The sequence below is a fragment of the Apteryx mantelli genome, chromosome 2 (genome assembly GCF_036417845.1).
Source record: "Apteryx mantelli isolate bAptMan1 chromosome 2, bAptMan1.hap1, whole genome shotgun sequence".
Taxonomy (NCBI): Eukaryota; Metazoa; Chordata; class Aves; order Apterygiformes; family Apterygidae; genus Apteryx; species Apteryx mantelli.
This window is the reverse complement of record NC_089979.1, coordinates 56,552,119-56,573,301: the sequence shown is the minus strand read 5'-3', so window position 1 is coordinate 56,573,301 and position 21,183 is coordinate 56,552,119. Positions and strand designations below refer to the sequence as shown.

General features: G+C 37.8%; 1 protein-coding gene across 5 annotated transcripts in view; it reads left to right on the top strand.

Annotated features, from left to right (window-relative positions):
• The window catches only part of PPP4R1 (protein phosphatase 4 regulatory subunit 1), a 70,402-nt gene that overhangs the window by 1,720 nt on the left and 47,499 nt on the right, over positions 1–21,183 (top strand). For 4 of the 5 annotated variants that reach the window (XM_067290705.1, XM_067290708.1, XM_067290707.1 and 1 more), the window contains one exon: positions 13,930–14,065. In XM_067290705.1, the coding sequence (XP_067146806.1) occupies positions 13,930–14,065 (136 nt within the window). The remainder of the gene's footprint in view (positions 1–13,929; positions 14,066–21,183) is intronic. The other variant, XM_067290706.1, reaches the window with a different exon arrangement.

The window sequence follows — 21,183 nt, the reverse complement described above, 5'->3', positions numbered from 1 at the left end:
GTTCTCAGGTTTTTTTTATATTGTGTATTGCCTTGCACAAAGAGAGAGCCTTTCTGTAAGACTTTTTTTTTTTTTCAGTTCTGATTGCTTGAAAATCAGATTGATAGTGTAGCTGTTTGAAAACTTCTTGTGATTAGGTGAGGACTTTTTTAAAAGTGGCACACTTAAAAAAAAAAAAAAAAGACATTCTTAAATTTCCACTTACACTGTGTTTTTTTTTTTTTTTTCCTAACTGTATGACAGTAGTTGAAGTTAGATATGATTATAGTCTTTAGAGAGATGATTTGTAATCCTTGGGTTCCTTGAATGTTATGGTCTTGCCTTTAAAAGGGAAGAAATTATATATGCATGGAGATATGACTCAGTTCAGATGAGAACGTTTTGAAGGCAGCAGCTATAGAAATCCGAAAATTTGATCCTCATAAAAAATTACTGAGGTTCTGATGGAAGTAGATAAAAGTGAACAGCTCAATGCTTAAGTGTATTATTTTTAGAGAAAACAGGAGTCTGCATGAAATGACGCATGCTGTCTGGACATACTTTAGTCAGACTTGTCTTCTACAATTTTGAATTTTATGTGATTTTGTTCTTGAGAGGTAGATGTGAGCTTAAAAAAAAATAATAATACAGACCGAAGAGACTGTACATACATAGTCAAAAGCTTTATTTCTTATGCTTTGAAATAGTCACACTTTGTATCTATGTACAACAGGCATTACACAATTTATGAAAGCTTTCCCAATTGATGCATTATTTAGGATTACATTTCATGTTTGCACATGTGAAATAGGCAATTTCAAAAAAAATGACAAAAGCTGCAATTTTTGCCTGACTTTCCCAGGCCTGAAACCCCAGCCTACAGTACCACTCTGTTGTAAACATTTGAAAGCTCCTCTGTTGAGCAGTAGCATTAGAAACTGGTTTTGAGGTGTATTCCAGAAGTAGTAGAATGCACTTGTGAGAAAACTGGAAGTGCTAGCAGCTTTTATGCATGTGTAAGTCTGCCAGCTGTGGTCTTGCTATTAGATGCTCTAAGCTATAGTAGGGACAAACAAGGAAAAAGAAGTGTGGCCATACCTGTAGTCCAGGTAGTATAACTTAGCAGGAGAACTTATGTAAATGGAAAATAATGTGAATTATATTAAAAAAAAAAAAAAAAAAAGATCAACTGACTGGATGTTTAGAAAAGTAAACTGCATGGATTTTCAGTAAATCTTTGTGTTTTTTAATTGATTGGGTATTAAGCAACAACAATAAAAACATCTCATCTATGAACTACACTGGAAAGAAAGGCAGGAGTGATTAAGGCTAGCTGAATACGTAAAGACCTGGATTGGACATCTGAAGCTGGACCACTGGTTAGGTGTATGGCTTAGAACATTTTACTGGACTAGGCGTTTTTCAATAGCTCATTAGTGAGTCCACGTTTGATTCTGAATCACAGAATAGTTTTTTCTGGTGATGATAATTCATAATGTGGTTTACCATTTTCTAACACAATAAAAGTGTAAAAGAAAATAAAAGAATGATCTGAATCACTAAGGTGACTAATAGATATCTTTTATTGGTCATGTTCTAAAGCAGTAGGAGAAAGTTCTGGAGTTGAGGAAAAACAGCAATGTGCAGTTGCTGCTGAAAATAATAAACCAAGTATCTATGTATCTTTATAGCTATATAGAGCTAAGAATAGCTTTTTTATGGTTTTTTTTGTCTTTAATCTGTCTTAAGTATTTTACTTGAAAGTTGGAGTTAGTCAACAATTTGCACAACAAGTTTGCAGTTTGTGCTTCCTTTCATTTATTGTACCTGCTCACTGGATACTAATTCATCATATTAAATATGTAGATTATTGTATCTTTGGAGTAGTGTTTTAATAGTTACTTGTTAAAGAAAGCTTACCTTTTTCCAAAGAAAATGTGATCAATATTTAGGTTAAATGAAACATAACTAAATTTCAAAAGAGACTAGTAAATCTACTTCTGGAATAATGGGAGATCTTCAGGATATAAGTGGAAAGCATCTTTTTAAAATTTGTGTTTTTGTTTGTTTATTTCAGAGGTCAGAGACTAAACAGGAGCTTTTATAAGAAAGGTTTTCAGAGTGGTTGATAAACCAGCTGGATTTGAGTTTTAAATAATTTTATCTTTGGTTTGCATTTCTATTTTGAAAGCTTCATATTATTTTCTGCTCCTGGTTGCTTGGTAACCATTGGAAAGCTCTGATTTTTTATTTTATTTTATTTTTTTCAGGTGAATGCATACTTTACACCTGATGATATTTTTCCTGGGGACCATTTCTTTCAGTAGTTGCATAGCTTGGCACATGTTTTTTCAGTACTTTAGTTTTAGATAATATTTTGCTTCTGTTGAGATAGCTCCTGATGTCAAAAACTATGATAGTGATTAAACATATTCTGGTTCTCCAGTATTCAGCCAGTGGCTTTTCCTTGTTCAGGAGTTTGAAGTAAATCGTCTGCAGTGCATCCTGGCTGAACATAGAGAAGGTTATAAAAGAAAATTCAGGTCTTAAAAGTAAGTTCTTATTGTGAAATGCAACTTTATTATTAACTACCTTCCAAAATTAGTAACATATAATTGCATTTTATTTGTGTAAAGGTAAACTTAACAGGAGTCTTCATGATAGCCATTAAGGAAAAAAATGAAAAAATGGGGAAAAAAATCCTATTGGCAGTGGGATGTGGAGTCTTCTCTAGGCTTCTAGGCTGAATTTTCACCCTGTCTGGCTACTATGCAAAATAAGGTAGCAATTCTATTTCAGCTGGACAGTTACCCGTAACTCTGCTTGGACTAATTGGCATCCTTGATTTTCTGTCTGAAATCTTGAACAGTAAATGAAAAGAAATCAATGTAAATATGGCTTTTGTTCGAATATTTGTCTTGTGCATACAAAATCAAAATATAATGATGTAACTGTCTAAGCTAAACAGAGAACAAAACAAAAAATGAGCAACAAAAATGAATGAAAAGTAAACATGGAAGAAAAATGCAGAATTAAATGTTTCTGCTGGTAAATAAAATGTTCTTTATGGTTCTTCCTAAATAGGTTTGTTCCCCTGTGGATGTTTCTGAAGGTTGAACTGATCAGTACAGATAGATGCAATCAAACTTATCGTGATGCTTCTTTCTGTCTGTCCATTGATGTGTGTAGGATGTGCATGCTGAAAAATGGAGTTATCTGTAATTAGAATCCAGATTGTAAAACAAGATAGCTTTATTTAAATCGGAATTTTAATTGTAATTTAAACCAGCAGAGGAAAACAATTTTGATTTAATAATTGATTTCAATCTTGTTTTGCATTTGTATATATATATATTTTTAAGGAAAGCTTATTCTCACAGATAACTGACAGCTGCATTTAAATACGGTGTTTTGATAGTTATCAAGTAACATACATGTTTTAGTAATTATGTAGCTTAACCTGGATCTCTTCAGATTCTGAAGCTTTACTGTTTATCATGTTAGAAAATGGTGAGGGTATTTATCTTTTCCTGTGTACTTAGTGTTCAGGTGTTTCAATTAAAGATGCAGAAAGCAGTATTTTACTATCTAAGCATCATTTAGACATTTTTGGTTTAGAACTGTTAAATGAGTTATGTATAACCTTGTTTTCCTTATCGTAACAGTTTAGCAGTAAGGTAATTTTTACATTTAGGAAAGGTAGTGTTACAGGTGTTGATTTTTTTTTCTAATGGAGTAAACAAATAGTTCTAAAGACTTGAAAAATACAGTAAATAGAATATAACAGCTTTTATAGCTTAGCATTTTTTAGTACTTAGTTCTCTTTCATTGATTGGAAAAGGAGAACAGGCCTTTCTAGCCTTTCCTCCCAGCGGGCTTCTCAGCTCTGAGTGAACCAATTATTTAGCTGAGTCGAAGAAAATACTCTGTGCATCTGCAGATGTCAAAAGCTGTTTTATCATTGGTGATATGGTCTTGTCCCAGTTTCAGAAATTATCCAGCATTAGCAATGAGTTTGTGTTGGTTGAATGCTTTTAATTAAATGATTCTATTATATTTTGGGCAGCACATAAGTATTCTTTCAAAAAGAAGCTAATTTCCATTCAAAATGCTTAATTTCAATCTAATTTTTTATGTTGATTTTTCATAATACTTGAAGTCAAAAATTTTGGTTTCTTTTTTTGTTCTGTATATCCCTGTGGTGTCAAATCACAATTACAGCTTGATGCTATGTTTTGGCTCTTGTTCTCTTGCAGTGAATTAGGCATTCTATACTAAGATAACATTTTTTTCATATGTTAAAACTTACCTCTCCAACAGCTGTACATGGTAATATCAGGAGCTTTTGTTTTGTGGTTTCTTTGTTCCTTCATACTGCTTTACCACAGAACAAGAATTACCGAATTTTGTTATGCTGTTCGTTGTTACGTGTGGACTGCAAATCCGGTCACTTCTTAGATTTGGTTCTGGCTTTAAGTATAAATAAACTTGTGATGTGACGTTAGAATGCCTGACCTCTTGGTTCCATCAGAGACTTTTAACTCTGGTGAGAGAGAGCTAAGACGGTCTGAGTTCCTGGGTTGGCATTTCAGTAGTCTGCAATCTTTAATGTCTGCATTGCAAAAATAATAACACAAATTAATGGCAGCCTTTCTGTAGTGCTCAGAATCAGGTCTCTGGTGTGACTGTGATTCTGTTCGGTTGGGAATCTAATAATCAGTTTTTAAAGCTAATGGAGCATACTTGTTAAGTCTGTTGTTTCCCCTGGAGATCACATTTTAATTCTCCTGACTCTTCAGTTCTTTTTTTTTTGTCTTTTTAATACTGTGCCTGACCCTCAAAGAAACTGGGAGACTCAGGTGGATGGCTGTGTCCTCATGGAATTCTGGTTTTAATGGTCTCAGGTGGGTAGTGGTTAGTCTCTTTCTCAAGCAACTTTCTAGGATCCTAGAGACAAGGAGGTGGTGCAAGAAAAGGATTGTGCTTGATTTGACTTAGGCTAATGAACCTTCCTCATGCAGCTGCACATTTTTTCCTCTATTACACCTAGCAGAAAATTGAAGAGGAGGTAATTTTCCAGGGTTTCTGCTTTCCAAGGCCAGTTGCATCACTTCTGATGTGAAAATGTGCTTTTCACCAACTACCTTTTATGTTCCTGTCACTGGCAAGAATCCTCAATTAAGGCTGCCAGCTCCTCCCCCTTTCTTTTTCTTTTTTTCTTTTTTGCTTCTTAATTTTTGCCTAGGGCTACAGGGAATCTCCTTCTTCAAATGGGAGAGAAAAGTAAAAGAAACAGCCCAAAAAGGAGAAGGAGGGAAGGAGTCAGAAAAGACATGGGAGTTTTCAAAATCTTGAGCTTTAGAATAGAAACCTTGGTGTTCATGCAGTTGTTTCTGCCTGCTGACCTATTATGGAGGTGGCAGACTGCAGCACGTTGAAGATAAAACGTCTCACTTTCCTGTGCGTGTCTTTTGCTGCTAAGACTTTTGCTCTGTGTGGGCAGAAAGTTTTCACTGTAAGAGTAGTAGCTGAAGAGATGACTAGTAGCAGTGGCAGAACTGGATGTAGTGGTATCTTCTGCTATGAGAGCTGGAGTAACAATTCTATCTTTGGAAAGAGCGAGCCATGGATAGGTGCCCCTAAAAGGAACCCAAAACATCAGGGCTTCTTTGTTTGCTTTAGAAGGTATAGCGTAAGTAAAATTAACGTGGCTCTTTCTTGGCTTGACTGAGACTGTGTTTTTTCTTTCTGCCAATGATGTGTTAAGATCTAGTCCCATGGGGTAGGTCAAAAGAGGCATCAAAATATGTTTGTGAAGTAGGGTTTTTTTATTTGCTGTTTGCCACAGCAGAACAACTAAGCTGAGAGTTGAGAGTACTGATGATTTTTTTTTAATTATTATTTTAAAGGTAAAAAAATGAAAAGCAAATGGTACAAGAAATGTACATTATGCTCAGATATAATTTTTGTAAAAGCTAAAGGTATTGCTTTCACCATTGCAAAGCTAGCAAGTGCTATCACCATTGCAAAGCTAGCACAAGCCCTTGGAGCATTTGAGCTTCAGCTGCTTGCTTCATAATGCTCTCCCTCCCATTTAGTCCAAGTTCAAAGCATATGTAGTTGGAAATTGATGTTTTTGTGCAGAGCAGATACAGATTTGGGGCAGAACTTGAGTGCCGCTCCCAGTGCTGTGAATGTGTGGATTCTGTTGCAGCAGGACTGGGCAGAACATCTCAATTGAATATGGAGGTGGGATTCTCAATATAAAGCTGCAAAATGCTCAAATAGTCGTAGGGCAGTCAAAAAGAAGCAGCAGTGCTCCACAGTTTGAGGGTGGATACATTTGTCTGCTAGGAACTTATAGAGGAGAAAAAAAAACACCCAACAACCTTAGAATACTTCCTGCTAGCATTATCTGACTTTTACCTGGTTCCAGCCTTGTTCCAGGTTTCTTAACTGTATGCAGTTGTTTGGAAAGGGTGAGAGAAAAGGACTTAAATAGCAGGGGACTTGGATACCACAGTGACGGGTGTGACATGCTCCCAACAGGAAATTGGTGGACAAAATATAAATTGTTGATTGTTTTAACTGGTAGTTTGGATGTCCTTCTCTTTGTTTCAGTTTCCTTTGGACCAGGTTTTGCTGCAGATCAAACCGTTAACCGGTAGAAGGTACATTCCACTGTTGTGCAGATTAATGGCTAGTGAACAATATGAGGTGGAACAACTTTTCCTTTGTTTCAGAGCAAATCAGGACTTTTCAGTGCTGCTCGTGTATGTCTTGAAAAGACATGCATCTATAGCTACACTTATCCTTGTTGCTTAAAGGATCTGGTATCACCCCTTGTTTCCTCTGAGGTTTGGATAAGAAATGCAGTTCCTTTGGCATGCTTTATAACTGCATCTTTTTTTTAAAAGCTTTTGCTAAGTGAAGGTGTTCTCTTAGTCTATATTATGTTTAATCTAGTGCTCATTTAGATTAGCTGTGCCATACTTGCGTAATTTCTGTGTGTAAATAGCTACAGATCTTGAATCCTGCATCTTTCCTTCACCCACTTTCTGCCCCTCCCTGCACAGTAAAACTTATACCCAGGTTTTATTTTAATAGATTTCCTCTATCTATGCTTCAAGCCGTTAGCAAGTTCAGCTATGAAAGTGCTACACAGGGTATCATGTGGTAAACTCAGCTGTTAGCAAGCAACTTTGCATCAGAGCTGGTTTGCAGGGAAGTGTGGTCCTTACTTGAGCTAATATGCTGGCCAGACTGGAATCTAAGATTATCACTTACTAATCCTTTTTATACTTCTGTTTACCTGTCCGGTGCTTTTGGTGAGTAAAATCATACATTGTTCAAACTTGCAGTTTTCACCATAAACATTTACTCTACCAGGGTAAACTTGTGGCATCTCATTTGCATTTTTGCTCTCAGACTGCAGCAGAAAAATAGAGATGATAGATTTTAAATGTCTCTCGGAAAAATCATCTCCCACTTTCTGACGGTGGGGTCTGTGATTGCCAGTGAATGATGCCTGGATCAGGCAGACAAGGTGGTGGAACTCAGCATTGCAAATGTAGTTTGTATCACGGAATCACAGAATGGTTGAGGTTGGAAGGGACCTCTGGAGATTATCTAGTCCAACCCCCCTGCTCAAGCAAGGTCACCTAGAGCACGTTGCACAGGATCGCGTCCAGGTGGCTTTGGAATATCTCCAGAGAAGGAGACTCCACCACCTCTCGGGGCAACCTGTTCCAGTGCTCTGTCACCCTCACAGTGAAAAAGGTTTTCCTCATGTTCAGATGGAAGTGTCTGTGTTTCAGTTTGTGCCCATTGCCTCGCGTCCTGTTGCTCGGCACCACAGAAAAGAGTCTGGTCCCATCCTCTCGACACCCTCCCTTCAGATACTTGTACACGTTGATAAGATCTCCTCTCAGCCTTCTCTTCTCCAGGCTAAACAGGCCCAGCTCTCTCAGCCTTTCCTCATAAGAGAGATGCTCCAGTCCCCTAATCATCTTTGTAGCCCTTCGCTGGACTTGCTCCAGTAGTGCCACATCCCTCTTGTACTGGGGAGCCCAGAACTGGACACAGTACTCCAGATGTGGCCTCACCAGGGCTGAGGAGAGGGGGAGAATCACCTCCCTCAACCTGCTGGCAACACTCTTCCTGATGCACCCCAGGACACCATTGGCCTTCTTGGCCACAAGGGCACATTGCTGCCTCATGGTTAACTTGGTGTCCACCAGCACTCCCAGGTCCTTCTCCGCAGAGCTGCTTTCCAGCCGGTCAACCCCCAACCTGTGCTGGTGCATGGGGTTATTCCTCCCTAGGTGCAGGACCCTGCACTTGCCTTTGTTGAACTTCATGAGGTTCCTCTCCGCCCACCTCTCCAGCCTGTCCAGGTCTCTCTGAATGGCAGCACAGCCCTCTGGTGTATCGGCCACTCCTCCCAGTTTTGTATCATTGGCAAACTTGCTGAGGGTAAATGTAATATGTATATGTCTGTCATTGCAGTAGTGTTTGGCTAATGTTATTGAAGCAGTGCAGTAAACTTCTGGTAGCAAATGAAGCTGAAATAGCATAACTGATCCTTTGGCCTGTGATATCACTCTGCTGAACTGGAGGTGGAATATAGGGCACAGCAAAAGAGTAAGAGTAATGAATTTTTAACTGTGGACAAATATAGATGTTTAGCTTCCATGCTTTACTAAAAATCTTGTTGTTGCTGCTGTGGATTTCCCATTGCAGAATATCAAGATGCAAAATGACATCTCTTGCAGAAAATGAGATGAGAAATAATGTATTTACAACGTTGAAGGGCTGAGAAGACTTCTTATGTTCTAAAGAAATCCAAATGCAAGGTGAATTTATTCTTTCATAGCATGGAGGATAGTAATTTAGAACAAAATTCGCTGCTATTACTTTGTGATATGAAATCAAATGTTTGCACTTGTAGAACTATTATTTTTGCTTTACAATTAAACAGAAAAATTACTTGCTTGAGCAGCAGAACAAAACTAGGTCCTTTCTGCATTGGAGTGCTATATTAACCTGGGTATCCTTATGGCAACAGTCAACGTAGAGTGTAGCAAATAGTCTATACTATAGTTGAATAAAAATTAGTCCATTTTACTAGATGTATCTGTAGCAATTGTTGTAGAGATTTCTTAATAGATCTTGAGACTGCTTTAGGAATGCAGAAGATAAAATGAGGGAACTTAATGCCAGTTGGAGATCTTGAATGTTTAAAGTTATTTGTTGCTCAGTTTTGAGAAATTAAAAATTGCTCATTAAAATGAGGGATGTTATGTTTCTGCCATGGAGCCCATAACAGATACAGAAGAACTCAAAAAAAGTGCATGTCTGACCTTGCTGCCAAACAGTCTATGGTAAGAGAGTCGTTCATGTATTACTAAATAAAAGAAAGATCGTAATTATTTTTGCAAACGTGACTTTGTGCTCCTTTGTGGCGAAGGTGCAATCTGATCAAGGCTTTTTTGAAAGATACTGTGAAGATGAGATCTGTAATATAAAAATTAGCTCACTTGAAAATTGGATTGTAGGCTATAGTTTTTTAGGTGGCTTGAGTTTTAAATGGACTTCTGCCTTGTTGCTGTATGACTTCTCAACCAGGCTTGTCACTGGTTGACTAAGTGCCTCTAAGCATAGTCTGTCTCAGCAGATGGCTGTATGGTCCACATTAGTTAATAACTGTGGCAAGTTGTTGTTGTGTCCTTGCCGTAGAACGCAGGAGAATTTAAGAGGGAGTGCACGTGTGTTAACATATTCTTGGTACTGTATGGAACAGATGCAAGAGAGATAGGCAACCCTGAAGAACTTGTACTAAAAACAGTCAAGACAGACAAATAACCGGACAGGAAAATGAAGGTATGGAGAGAAGTAGTGACCTGGCTTGTGACCAAAGGTCAGTGATAGAATCAGATGTTGAAATGAAATTTAACTACCAGTCTGGTGCTTATTTTGTTATGCTGTGGTGCTTGTGTGTGGTGGTAGTAGCATAGACTTTTGAAGAGAAAATTGCAAACTACTCATACAAACCCAAGCAATCCAGGTAAATTAATGCTTTTATTCATTTTGCACTACTTTGGTGCTTATGTGGACAGAAAATAGTGCACTGTGATTGCTTTTTACACTGTTGTCCCATTATTGTTCCTCATCCTACCACCACGAATAACTTTGCATTTACAGGATAGGGCAGTTTTATAGAAACTCTGTTTCTTAACTCTGCTTCTTTTGCATGTTGGCGTGAAAATGTAAGCCCAGATTGCAGAGTACCTGGACACTGAACTAACATTAATTTCTGTGATGTCTTGTGGGCTTTAATACCTTCTGAGCTTTTTGTCCTGACTGACTTGTACAGATTTGAAAAAGCACGGGAACTAGGAGATAGGGGAAGTGACCTAAAGTTTTTCTGCAATGGGAGAGATGAGTAACATGTAGCCCTGTTGCTTGGTCTACATTCTGAAATGAGAATGAATCTGGATGTTCTGCACTTGTAGAATTTCTACTAAACAAGCCAAGTCTTGTATTCAAAGGTGGTTTTGCATTTGTTCCTTTGTAAAACTTACAGTGCAAAAAGTACTGTGGTACTCGGATCTGAGTACTCAAGACTGAGTGGAAAGCAGAGAGGGCTGAAGAGGCAATCCTCAGTTCATGTTTGCTAACATGCTTTGCTTGTCTTGTTCTGAGTGCTAGCCTTCTTGGAATAACCTTGAAGTGTAGGCAATATCAGGACTGACTTGGTTTATTGGGTAATGTAAAGTATGCTTATTACAGATTTTGGATGAGAAGGGGTTAGACTATTGGTAAATCATGTTTGGGGCAAGTTAAAGACAAATAGCTGCCTGAGGGATTTTGTTAGTATGAGGATTCTACTGGGCTAATGCTCACTTTAGCTTAGATCAGTGTCTTGGTGTTGAAAGTGAAATTAAATGTGTGAGATTACTGTGTATTAGTATTTTCTGTAACTATAAAATGTTCATATACGGATTGACTTATTTTTATCACCTCTCTCTTCCCTGTTGGTATTTGTGTTGCTCTTATAATGATACTGCCATTTGAATCATCTCTTCTGTAACTATGACCTGAGATGCTGTAATGATTTAAGTAATAAATACTGCTCAGCATCAGTAACAGGCAAGTCAAGCTTACTGCAGTGCTAAACATAATTTTACAATGCACACATACAGCACAGCCAAGTCCTTACAGCTCATTTTCTGTTTGAACCAGTGTGAGACCTAGAATAGGTAAATTGTAAGCAGCTACTCATATTTTTATCACTGTGATATTAAGTCTGATGTAGAGTATATTTAGCAGTTTGGTTGACTGACTTGGTTTCGTAAGGCACAAATTATCACAACATTCAGTTAACTAAATAAAAGGCATCAGCCAGCCAGCCAACTTCAGTGTGTGTTTGTGTGTTCAGGCACATACTGAGCATACATGAAATCATGACATTCTGCAGTGTCTTAACATGGCATCTTCAGTTGGACCACTATAGGAGTATTATACAATAATGAACGCAGAAGGAAAAAAAGGAACATTCAACACAAAGTTGAGGTTGAGAGGAGAGAAATAGAGAAGAAAAAAACTAGTGGTGGTTGGTATAATGGTCGGTATATCTTTTTTTTATTGATGCATTCAGCATCATTGGGAATACTGAACGATAGCTAAATGGCAATTACTATATCAGTGACTATATTTTGACATAGTTTCCTCAGTTTATGCTTTTAAATGTATAGTCTGATCTACAGATTTTAAAATAGAATTTAGGATTTAGACCCTGTCATAGAATTAATTTCATTGAACATTAGAGTGACATTTTTCACCCCATGCAATTGATTATGGCACAATTTAAGTGTATTAATTTAAGTTCTGTAGTTTAGAAATAGATCTGAGTGCAGTGGTTTACTTGCCTAGTGCAGGATACAATTATAATGGTATCATAAAACTTTAATGCAACCCACTTCCTGAAATGAGGAGTACAAGTGCAACTTTATTCACATATGGATGCTGTAAGAATGTGTTCATTGGCTTTTGAAATATATCAGCCCCTAGAAACTGAGATCTCACACCCAACAATAAGACTTCTCTGTGAGAAAGGTGCATAGCTGACTTGGCATACTTACAGACACAGAAAAACCCCTGGTTTCAAATCAGTTGATGAGTTGAATTAAAGGCCTGTGAAAGGAAGTAGCCTGTTCCTTGTTAACTTACTTGGCATAAAATCCTAACTTGCATTCTGAGTGCATCTTTACCTTCCCCCATCCTTTTCCTGTGAAAACAAAACTGATTTTTGAAGAAAAAAAAAAAAAAACTTATGTCTCCGTCTCCTCAGATCTGGGCAAACACAAGTTCAAACAGTTGTGTAAACAGCAAGTTGCCAAGTGCTTTCTCTTTGTGCTGCAATTCTTTTATGCAACTGACCTTTTCTTCAGCTTCCCCTCCCCCCCCCGCTCCTCCCAGTTTGTTGTTCTCTACTTTAAGCATGTCCGAGAGCACCAGTTTCTGTCCCCTAGCTGCTCTTCCACCTACTTTGTCTCTCCCAGCTGCTGATACACTTCATCTTCCTTGCCCCTAGCTCCCAGATTCTTCTTACGCCCGCCCTTCTGTCAGTGCCATGCTCTGTTTCCCATCACCTCCTTGATTACTCTCAAGAATTCCATGCACTACCAGCAACTGCAGAATTTGAACCCTCCTCCAAGGATAGGATTTATTTATGACCAATTACACAATGGCCATTCATTCTTCAGCTAGAAAATAGGAGAATTACTTTCTAGGTAAAGGAATGCTATTAACTCAGTTTAGGTCTGAAAATATTACTCTTTTAGAGAAGTTTGGTGTATACATTTTGACATTTGAAACATGGTAAGGAAGAAGCTAGAAAATTGTAGCTGCTTATGTGCTTTGAATGTTGAATATTGAAGAAAATTGAAGAAAATGATACAATGTGTCTGATTACCAATTTACATAATATAGCATAGTTGTATGAAAGGTGAGAAGAGAATAATCTTTTCTTCCCTCTGTGGATTTTACCTTTTAAAATTCATTGTTGGACTTCTGTATCTGTTTGCCAGTTTTCAAAAGGCTTTTCAGAGAAATTTGGCCAGACCAAAGAACAGTTGTAGAGTACTGTAGCGTTGTGTTTTCAGGAGTAAAGCAGATGACCTGAAATAGTTCTTGCAAATAAGTGTTTGTATTTGCAGGTTTTTGCAAATAAGTGATTGCTATTTTCAAGCAGACTAGAGGGCAAATGGAAGCTAACAAAGGTGGTAGTTCAAATCCTCATCCTTCAAACAGCTACACAGAGGTGGGATGGACCCCTTTTCCACTTCATTGTGGTTTTATGTAGATAAAGGTGTCTGTTCATATGAACTTGCTTATTTACATATGAGTTTGTGTAATTACTGATCACTAATTATGTAATAGGTGAATTGTACCTATTCTATTTGATACTTGGATGTAGCAACACACCTGAACTTTCTATTCTGCTTTTGTTTAGATTTTTTTTAACTTCCTTTTTGTTCTGTTAGATAATGTTGTGTTAATTTTTTATCTATAGGTTAATTGCAACTGTGATTTTAGTGTTGGTGTCTTTAAAAAGCTGACTTTAGAATTAGCTTAAAGTCATTTGGCTTTTATAGACAAAAATGTCATGAGCCTCAGATGTTTAATGAAACATCGTATTTGGGAGTCTAGAGGAAATGACTTGAAAGTTATATAGTCCAATTTACAGGTAATCACTCTTGTATAAAAAAGGTTTAATGGGGGTCAGGGGAAACTAGGGGAAAGGATCCGAGAGGATGTAGTACAGTATTTAGTAAACACATTGTAAACAGGGCCTTGCCTAGACTTCTGTATCTCAGACCAACAACAGACATCATTTTAGTGTTAAACTATTGTGATTATAAGGAATATTTCTGATGTCTCTGATAGTTGGTGTGGATGACTACAGCTCAGAGTCTGATGTGATTATTATACCTTCAGCCCTGGACTTTGTCTCACAAGATGAAATGTTGACGCCTTTGGGAAGACTGGACAAGTACGCTGCAAGCGAGAACATATTTAACAGGTATGCTTTTTAAATGTCTTCTCTGGAGAACAGTGTGCACACTATTCATCTGATTCAAATCTGACTCATGTTAATTTGCATGAAATACAAATAATTAAAAACCCCTCATATTTACAAAATTCTTCAGTTCCCACTTCTCCTTCTGCTTGCTGATGCACCCTCTACTTACAGAGAACAAAATATTCATGCTAACAACAACAAAAAAAATTGCTTACCTGTTAAGTAACTGCAGTTCAGGACTCCTTGAACTTTTTCATGAAATGGACCATATCCTGTTAGTTTTTTATGGACACTTCCATTCCTGTTGACCCAGGGCTAGTAGATAATTGTTAACTGTATCCATAACTGTGTGGAAAGTGACATTAGGAAAATATTTAATGAAAGGTCAGGAGAAAATAATGAACAGCACTGTAACTTGCCAGAGGAACTCAAGTGTTCTGCAGATTCATCCTAATCTGTAGACAACAGTTTGAGTATAGCTGCTTCAGGTTATTGAAAACAAAAGACAGGCTAAAAAGAAAGTCTTACCTTGCCCTGTTAATATTTTAGTTTAGGTTTTCCACTTTGTATTTCTCTAATGCTCCTGAGCTAGTTGCTTCATTTAAAAGCACAGGTATTGTAGAACACTGCGCACACACACGCGTGCACACTCTGCAAGGGAATGGAGATATTCAGAACCAACATTTATTTTAATTGTAATTGTAAACAGTTACTAGATCACAGAAACACCTTAAGTATTGTTGAGGTTTTCTGGTGTTTTATTTTAACATAGTTTGACTTGGGCTCCAGGTACGTCTTTAAGAAAGTATGCTTGCTTTTATGTTGGATTCTTAATTCAGGAGTATATAGAAGATAGGTCTATAATCAACCACACCGTAGATTATCATATTTATTTTGTTTGCCTGGCCACAATTCTGTAATGATTTAGCCATGTGTTTAACTTAATCATGTGGAGTGTACTTAAAATACCATACTACATATATTAACATATTCTGAATTTTCAAGGCCAGTGTGTTTTTATTCAGATTGAACTCAAGCTAACAATTTTAAAATGGTTTCTCTTATAGCCTGCATAAATGTGTATGTATAACTTAGTTTTGAAATGCTTGATTATACCATTTTCCTGAAATCTAAAGTTTGTGCTATTTTATGATTTGAGGTGAAATCAGCAATTTGCCAGCCAGGAAGGTGCTGGGTTTTTTGAGTTTTCATGAGGAGGGAGGGAAGAGGATTGAGCCTTCAGGCTTATAAGTATTTGATTTGTGACAATTATGTAATAAAAACCTGCAAGAAGGAGAACAAATTTCTGAGAATCTCAAGTTGTGCAACTTGAACTTTGAGCAAGAATGTTGGTCCTAATGTTTTACTTGCCCATCTAAGAAAAAACTGCCCGAGTCTGTCAGCGTGCATCACCACGGGTGTGGGGCATGTATAAACTTGAAACCTTGTTGATGACAGTGTCCAGCTTCATGCATCCTGTGCTTGCTTGTGGTTTTTCTGCAGGGGAAAATGGGTGGAGTAGCTAGAGTTTTCCCTGTTTTTCTTGTTGCCTGTATAGACCTGTTATTTAATCCTAAGTCTCTTTGTAAGCCTAGGTGTATTATTTAGCACAAGATAATATAGGAATTAGTATGAGATAGCCATTAGTGATAAGACTGTGAATAGCTATTGAATCCAAAGGCAACTATTACAGGCAGCTTATATCAATTTAGTATTAATTGGTCTGAGGAAATATCAGAGATTTTTGCTAGACAAAGATGAATTGGAGTTTTTCATAGGCGTAAGTTCAGAAGAAACAGATTAAATGTAATTTAATTTATGTCTTTTTAGATAAAAATGGTATTGCATCCAATTACCTTTATGTAGATTTAAGATTATTTTCTATTATGATTGAGATAATAAAACCGTGTTTCTCTGACCTTGAACCTGCATTCATATGGAAGTTTCAATCTGTATATGTTTATACCCTTGAAACATAATTGTTGAATCTGTGTAAATCAGAGTAAGTTGGTTTTTTTTTTTTTTTTTTTTTTTTACTTTAAATATATGAATTCCCTTTTAGTGTTCTTTGAAATAAACTTTACATTTCATTTTACATATTCTTTCATTTTGCATATGTTTCTGTTTTCATTTTCTCTGTCTGGTAAGTCATCTGCATATGTTTCATACTTCTGTAGCACATTATCACATTTGTAGTACACTATTATAGTGAATAATTACAGTGAAATTGTTTTTTAATCAGTTAACACAAAAGCCTAGTCATCTTTGAGTGGATTCCTTGAACACTCATGATTTTTTAGCTGGCATCTTTAGGTCAGAGCCTGTTGCCCTGAGATGAAACTTGATCTATGTCTGTATCCTGAGAAATATTAGCAGATTAGACTTGAACTTGCAAAGAGGAATTTCTTCCTTATTTACATATGTGTGATTTTTGATCGGATGAAGAAGGAGTGAGGTAGGGAAACCTTCAGTAGCTTTCTAAATGGTGGGAGGAGTTGCTGTGTGCCAATTTTGGCATGTTGTTTACATTCTCACTGTTTAAATGTTGTTGATCAAGTACCACAGATGTTGTCTTAGTCTTTGAGACTGGAGGGGAACCTGACAAATGTTATGACATGATCCTTCTTGCATTTGAAAACCAAGGCAAGTATGGCTGCAGTTATGTTTTATTAATGAACTGAAGAGGCAGCCTCCAAACCAGATTTGAGAAGCATATCTAGCACATGCCTTAATAATTCGATTTCATGTTGCAGCAAGAGAAGATGCATAGCAGAGAGCCAAGGCCATCACTGAAAAGCAGGGTCTCCTTGTGTCTGGCAGCACTGATGTGCCAGCATGACATGGATGAGGATTCCTTTTTGTTACTTGCTTTAGAAACCAATTGCTGGTGCAGATTGGAGCATGACATGGATGAGGATTCCTTTTTGTTACTTGCTTTAGAAACCAATTGCTGGTGCAGATTGGAGCATAATTCTTACCTCTTCTCATTTGAAAAATCCTCTGAATTTTCTAGATTTTCTTGCCATTAACCTGCTTCCATTTCTTGTTATGAAGGCTCAGAAGTCTACAGCACTTCCCAATAGATCTGCCTGAAAAGGGAGACAGTTCCTGAGCAGCAGGCCCTTCCTTTTGATCAGCGTACTTTTTGAGGAATTGCAGTTGCCCTTTTCCTTCAAACCAAGGCAGATTGTGGCAGACTCTCATCCGTCAGTACGGTCAGTCTTGGCTATGAATATAGATATTTTTAAGTTACCAGTCCTGCTTCCTCTTCTGAAGTACTTCTTTGCTCTTCCCATAGAGAAGAATATTACTTGTAAGGGAGTTTTAGAAGACTTCTGTTGTGCACTAGGGTGGTAATCTTAGCGGAGCCTTCCAAGGCAGGACAGACTTCACAGCATTTTCAGCTGTGAGAAAGCTTATTACTTCCTTTCTTTCTTCTATCAGAACCAGAGCATACCTCTTGTGACTGAATGGGGACAGACTTGGAAACACTGTAACTGTCTCCCGTCCTGTAGGCATCCTCTTCTGTGAAAGAGGCTCATCTAAGTCCCAGTATTGGCCATAGTGACTGTCAGATGTTTCAGAATGTTTTTTAATTGTCTGCTTTTCAGCTATTCTCTGAAAAATACCTGCTATTTTTTGAAACGGTTCAACTTTGAAGTACTGGTAGAGCAGCACTCAGCAGTCACTGAAGATGTATTGGATCTAGAAGAGGGATTAAGTGTGGGTGTGTGTACTTATGTACAGGTTATCAGTGGCACTTTTGCTGTCTACAATGTCGATGAAGACTGGGCCTAAACATTCTGGGAAACTTGTTGTATTTGACTAAAAGATGTGCTCCTCTGACTTTATGACATAGGCATATGGCTTCTCATATGGTTGGTAGAAGGTAGCCTTCTTGTTTTGTGGACTCCAGATGGAAGAGAGCAAACATCAGAAAGGAGGGTTAGCTGCACCACGTGTGACAATGAATGATTTTAATGTGGTTATTTGATTCTTGGCTCTAGCAGTCACAATATCCACCCTGGTTGTATATGTCTGTGATTCTGGAAAATAATCTAGATGTCTTTAGAATATATCCTCTGTGGTGGAATGAGGCTTTTTAGGAACTGAGAAATCAATTTCTTTTTGAGGAATTGAAGGTCATGAAGAATTTTTAGAAATTCTTGTCTCAGGACCATGCTGTAAGCCTTTCCTCTTCTCAACTCTGTTTAGCAGGGACAGGGCCATCATTTTACCCTGCAAGTGACAACTAGGATTTGCATGCAGGAAGTACCCCCACTGTAACAGGAGGATGCTGTTTTCATCCTTCTTTGTTGCACTGCATATCAAGAACTTCTCTAAGGAAGTATGTTTGGTGGGATGTTGATAATCATATCAAGACCATCCTTAAGCTTAAGAAAATACCATGCCTCATTTTCATTTAGGTATAATCAGATTATAGCCAACAAGTTGATTCAGAATTTGGTTATCCTCAGCTGCCCTTTTTTCTCCCCACTCCCTTTCCATCCATCTATGCAGCTTAGCCCAGTGTAAGTCTCCTCTTTTCTGGGTATTTGGTGGACACTGCCAATAAGAAAATGCCGAACTCAAGCTGAAGCGATGCAGATGAAGCTGTAATGGAATTAATTCTGACTATATTTGTCAAAGAACTTGTTGTTGTAGGATAAATTAGGTTCTTTCTCCTCTTTTCTAGCTTCTCCCTTCCAATTGTCCAGTCTCCCTCACCCCATTGTATGTCAGAGAGCAAATTCAGTAAAAATGAAACAAAACCCCAAAACACATTTTTGCACGCAAAATCATAGATATGTACATACAAAATAAAAATTATTCAAGTTTAAATTTCGTAAAACAAATAAAGTTTACCTTAGAAATGTACGTTAAAATGATGTTAATATAAGCTGAACTATCCAATGTCTATTTTCCCAAGTAGAAGTCTTAATTACTTCAAAAATACTCCTTATATTTATAAAGGCTGAGAGGGCATGTACCTCTTTATGTGCATTTAGCCTTTCTTTTAAGAAAGGTACAAAGATTTTCATTTTGAAATTGAGAGCTGATTCAGAATATCTTCTGAGATTATTTGGGGAAGAAAGTGCCAAGCTAAGCTAATGGTAATGCTCATGTAAATTTGAAAAGTCTTCAAATCTTGATTTAGAACTTATGCATAAATCTGAAAAGAAAAATTAATGCCTTCTTCACTCCTCTCTCACTGTCTCTCTCTCTCTTTTTTGTATGCTTACTTGCTAAATGCACCTCCTGTACAAATGAGCTCTCTGATGTTTATATTTTATAGTAGAAATTTATTAAAGAGTTAATAATGGTGATTGGGAGACCTCTGGTATGCAGTAGTTATGCCACTTAGGAGTCTCAGTACAGATTCCAAATAAGGTCAATGTATAAAAGGAGTTTGAATGAGCCAAGCAAAGGTATTTATAGCTCTTCTCTGGGTATATCATTGTAAATTCCAATTATGTCCTTGTGCGCAGAGTCTTTGAAATATCTGTGCCCTGCCTGTGGACATAAAGGCAGGGTGTTTCTAATCTATCCCCATTTTCTCTTGCTGCTAACGACAATGAAGTGGTGCCTTTAAGATACCCTAACTGCAAGTCCATCAGTTTTCTAGCTTTGGACAAGCTCTCTCTGTGCTTGCTCATGAAAACTTGGACTTCGCTAATTATCTTCTGCATATAATAGCTAAAGTGTTTTTTATTCATGCTGCACTCCAGCCTTCAGTCCCTGCTCTTTGGCTGGTCACCTATTTAATGTACAAGTAGTTGCATTCCTGCTTAGGTGGCAGTTGTATACCAAAGGCATATATGGCAAATAAATAATTTTCATTGAGAGTTCACAGCTGTAGTGTTACTGACTTGAAGCTTCAGTTCTGCCAGAGCAGGTAGTGAAAGTGTGTTTGGACCTGGAGGAGTCAGGTGCTAGATCTCACGGAACAGGAGAAAAGATATAGCTCTATTAGTTGGAGCAATGAAGACAACTATGCTGGCAGTGAGAACGCATATGCATTGGAATTCTCTGTGGAGCTTGGTATGACATGTTAGGCAAGCACTGCACAAACCCTTGCTGGAGGCAAGAGAGAAAAGGCAAGAAATCATTAAGCCTAGCCCCAGCTCATGGCTTGATAGCCAAGAGCAATTTATAGTAACAGAACTTGTGCCACTGAAACCACTGACGTTGTCATCATTAATGTTGCTGGAGTTGTTTCTGTCATACGTGTACTTGGAGAAGTCTGATTCCCTGTTAGAAAACACTCTGGGGATTGAAGCAGGTAAAGTACTGCACGTGTTGTCGTTACCTCCAGAGGAAACCTCTTCTTTTCTTTCCTTGTTATAGGATATATCTTGCCTTTCTTGAGCATGAAGTAATGTTCACTTGATTTTTTTATTATTATTATTATTATTTTTTGGCTGTATCTGTGTCTAGACCAGACAGCTCATCCTTCAGAGCTCTCTTACAATTACATGAATGATGGTACTCACCTGGCAGTTCCTGGGCAAGCTACCATTAGCCTTATATGCTACTGCGCATTGATATTTTATTGCAGTCCTCTGTAGTATGCTTTTTGTGGCTAGACCACTAGTGCTTGCATGAGAAGGGAGATCAGGCTGCTGGACAGGGAACCAGGGAACCTTGCTTACTCTCTGCTCTCCAGTAAGCAGAGCATGTTAAAGTATGAGCTTGCAGTGCCCAAGTCATTCCTCATTAACTGCCTGAACACTAGCTCTCAGCCTGTGGCAAGTGCAAGGTTGGTTTACCTCTCTGTCCTGTGTTTGCACCTTGGAGGGGCACACAGAATTTTGACAGATTGTTGGGGATAGTGGCAGACCTAGATCAGAGCCCATAATGTTTAGAGGACATAAGTGGGCTCCTTTCTCCCAGAATGCAGGATGAGTGTAGTTAGAAATTACCCTGTCATCACTGTCTACTTACCCAGTTGTGTTTTCTACAAAAGAGCCTAGAATGCCCTGTTGTGTTTTTATTCTAATGCTTTTTACAAGAATCTGCTGAAAGCAAATTGGACACTTTGATTCCTTTAAATGCCAGAGAGGAGTACCACCTTGGTACAGGTGAGAGACACCATCTATCTTTAGTCCAGGGGAAAA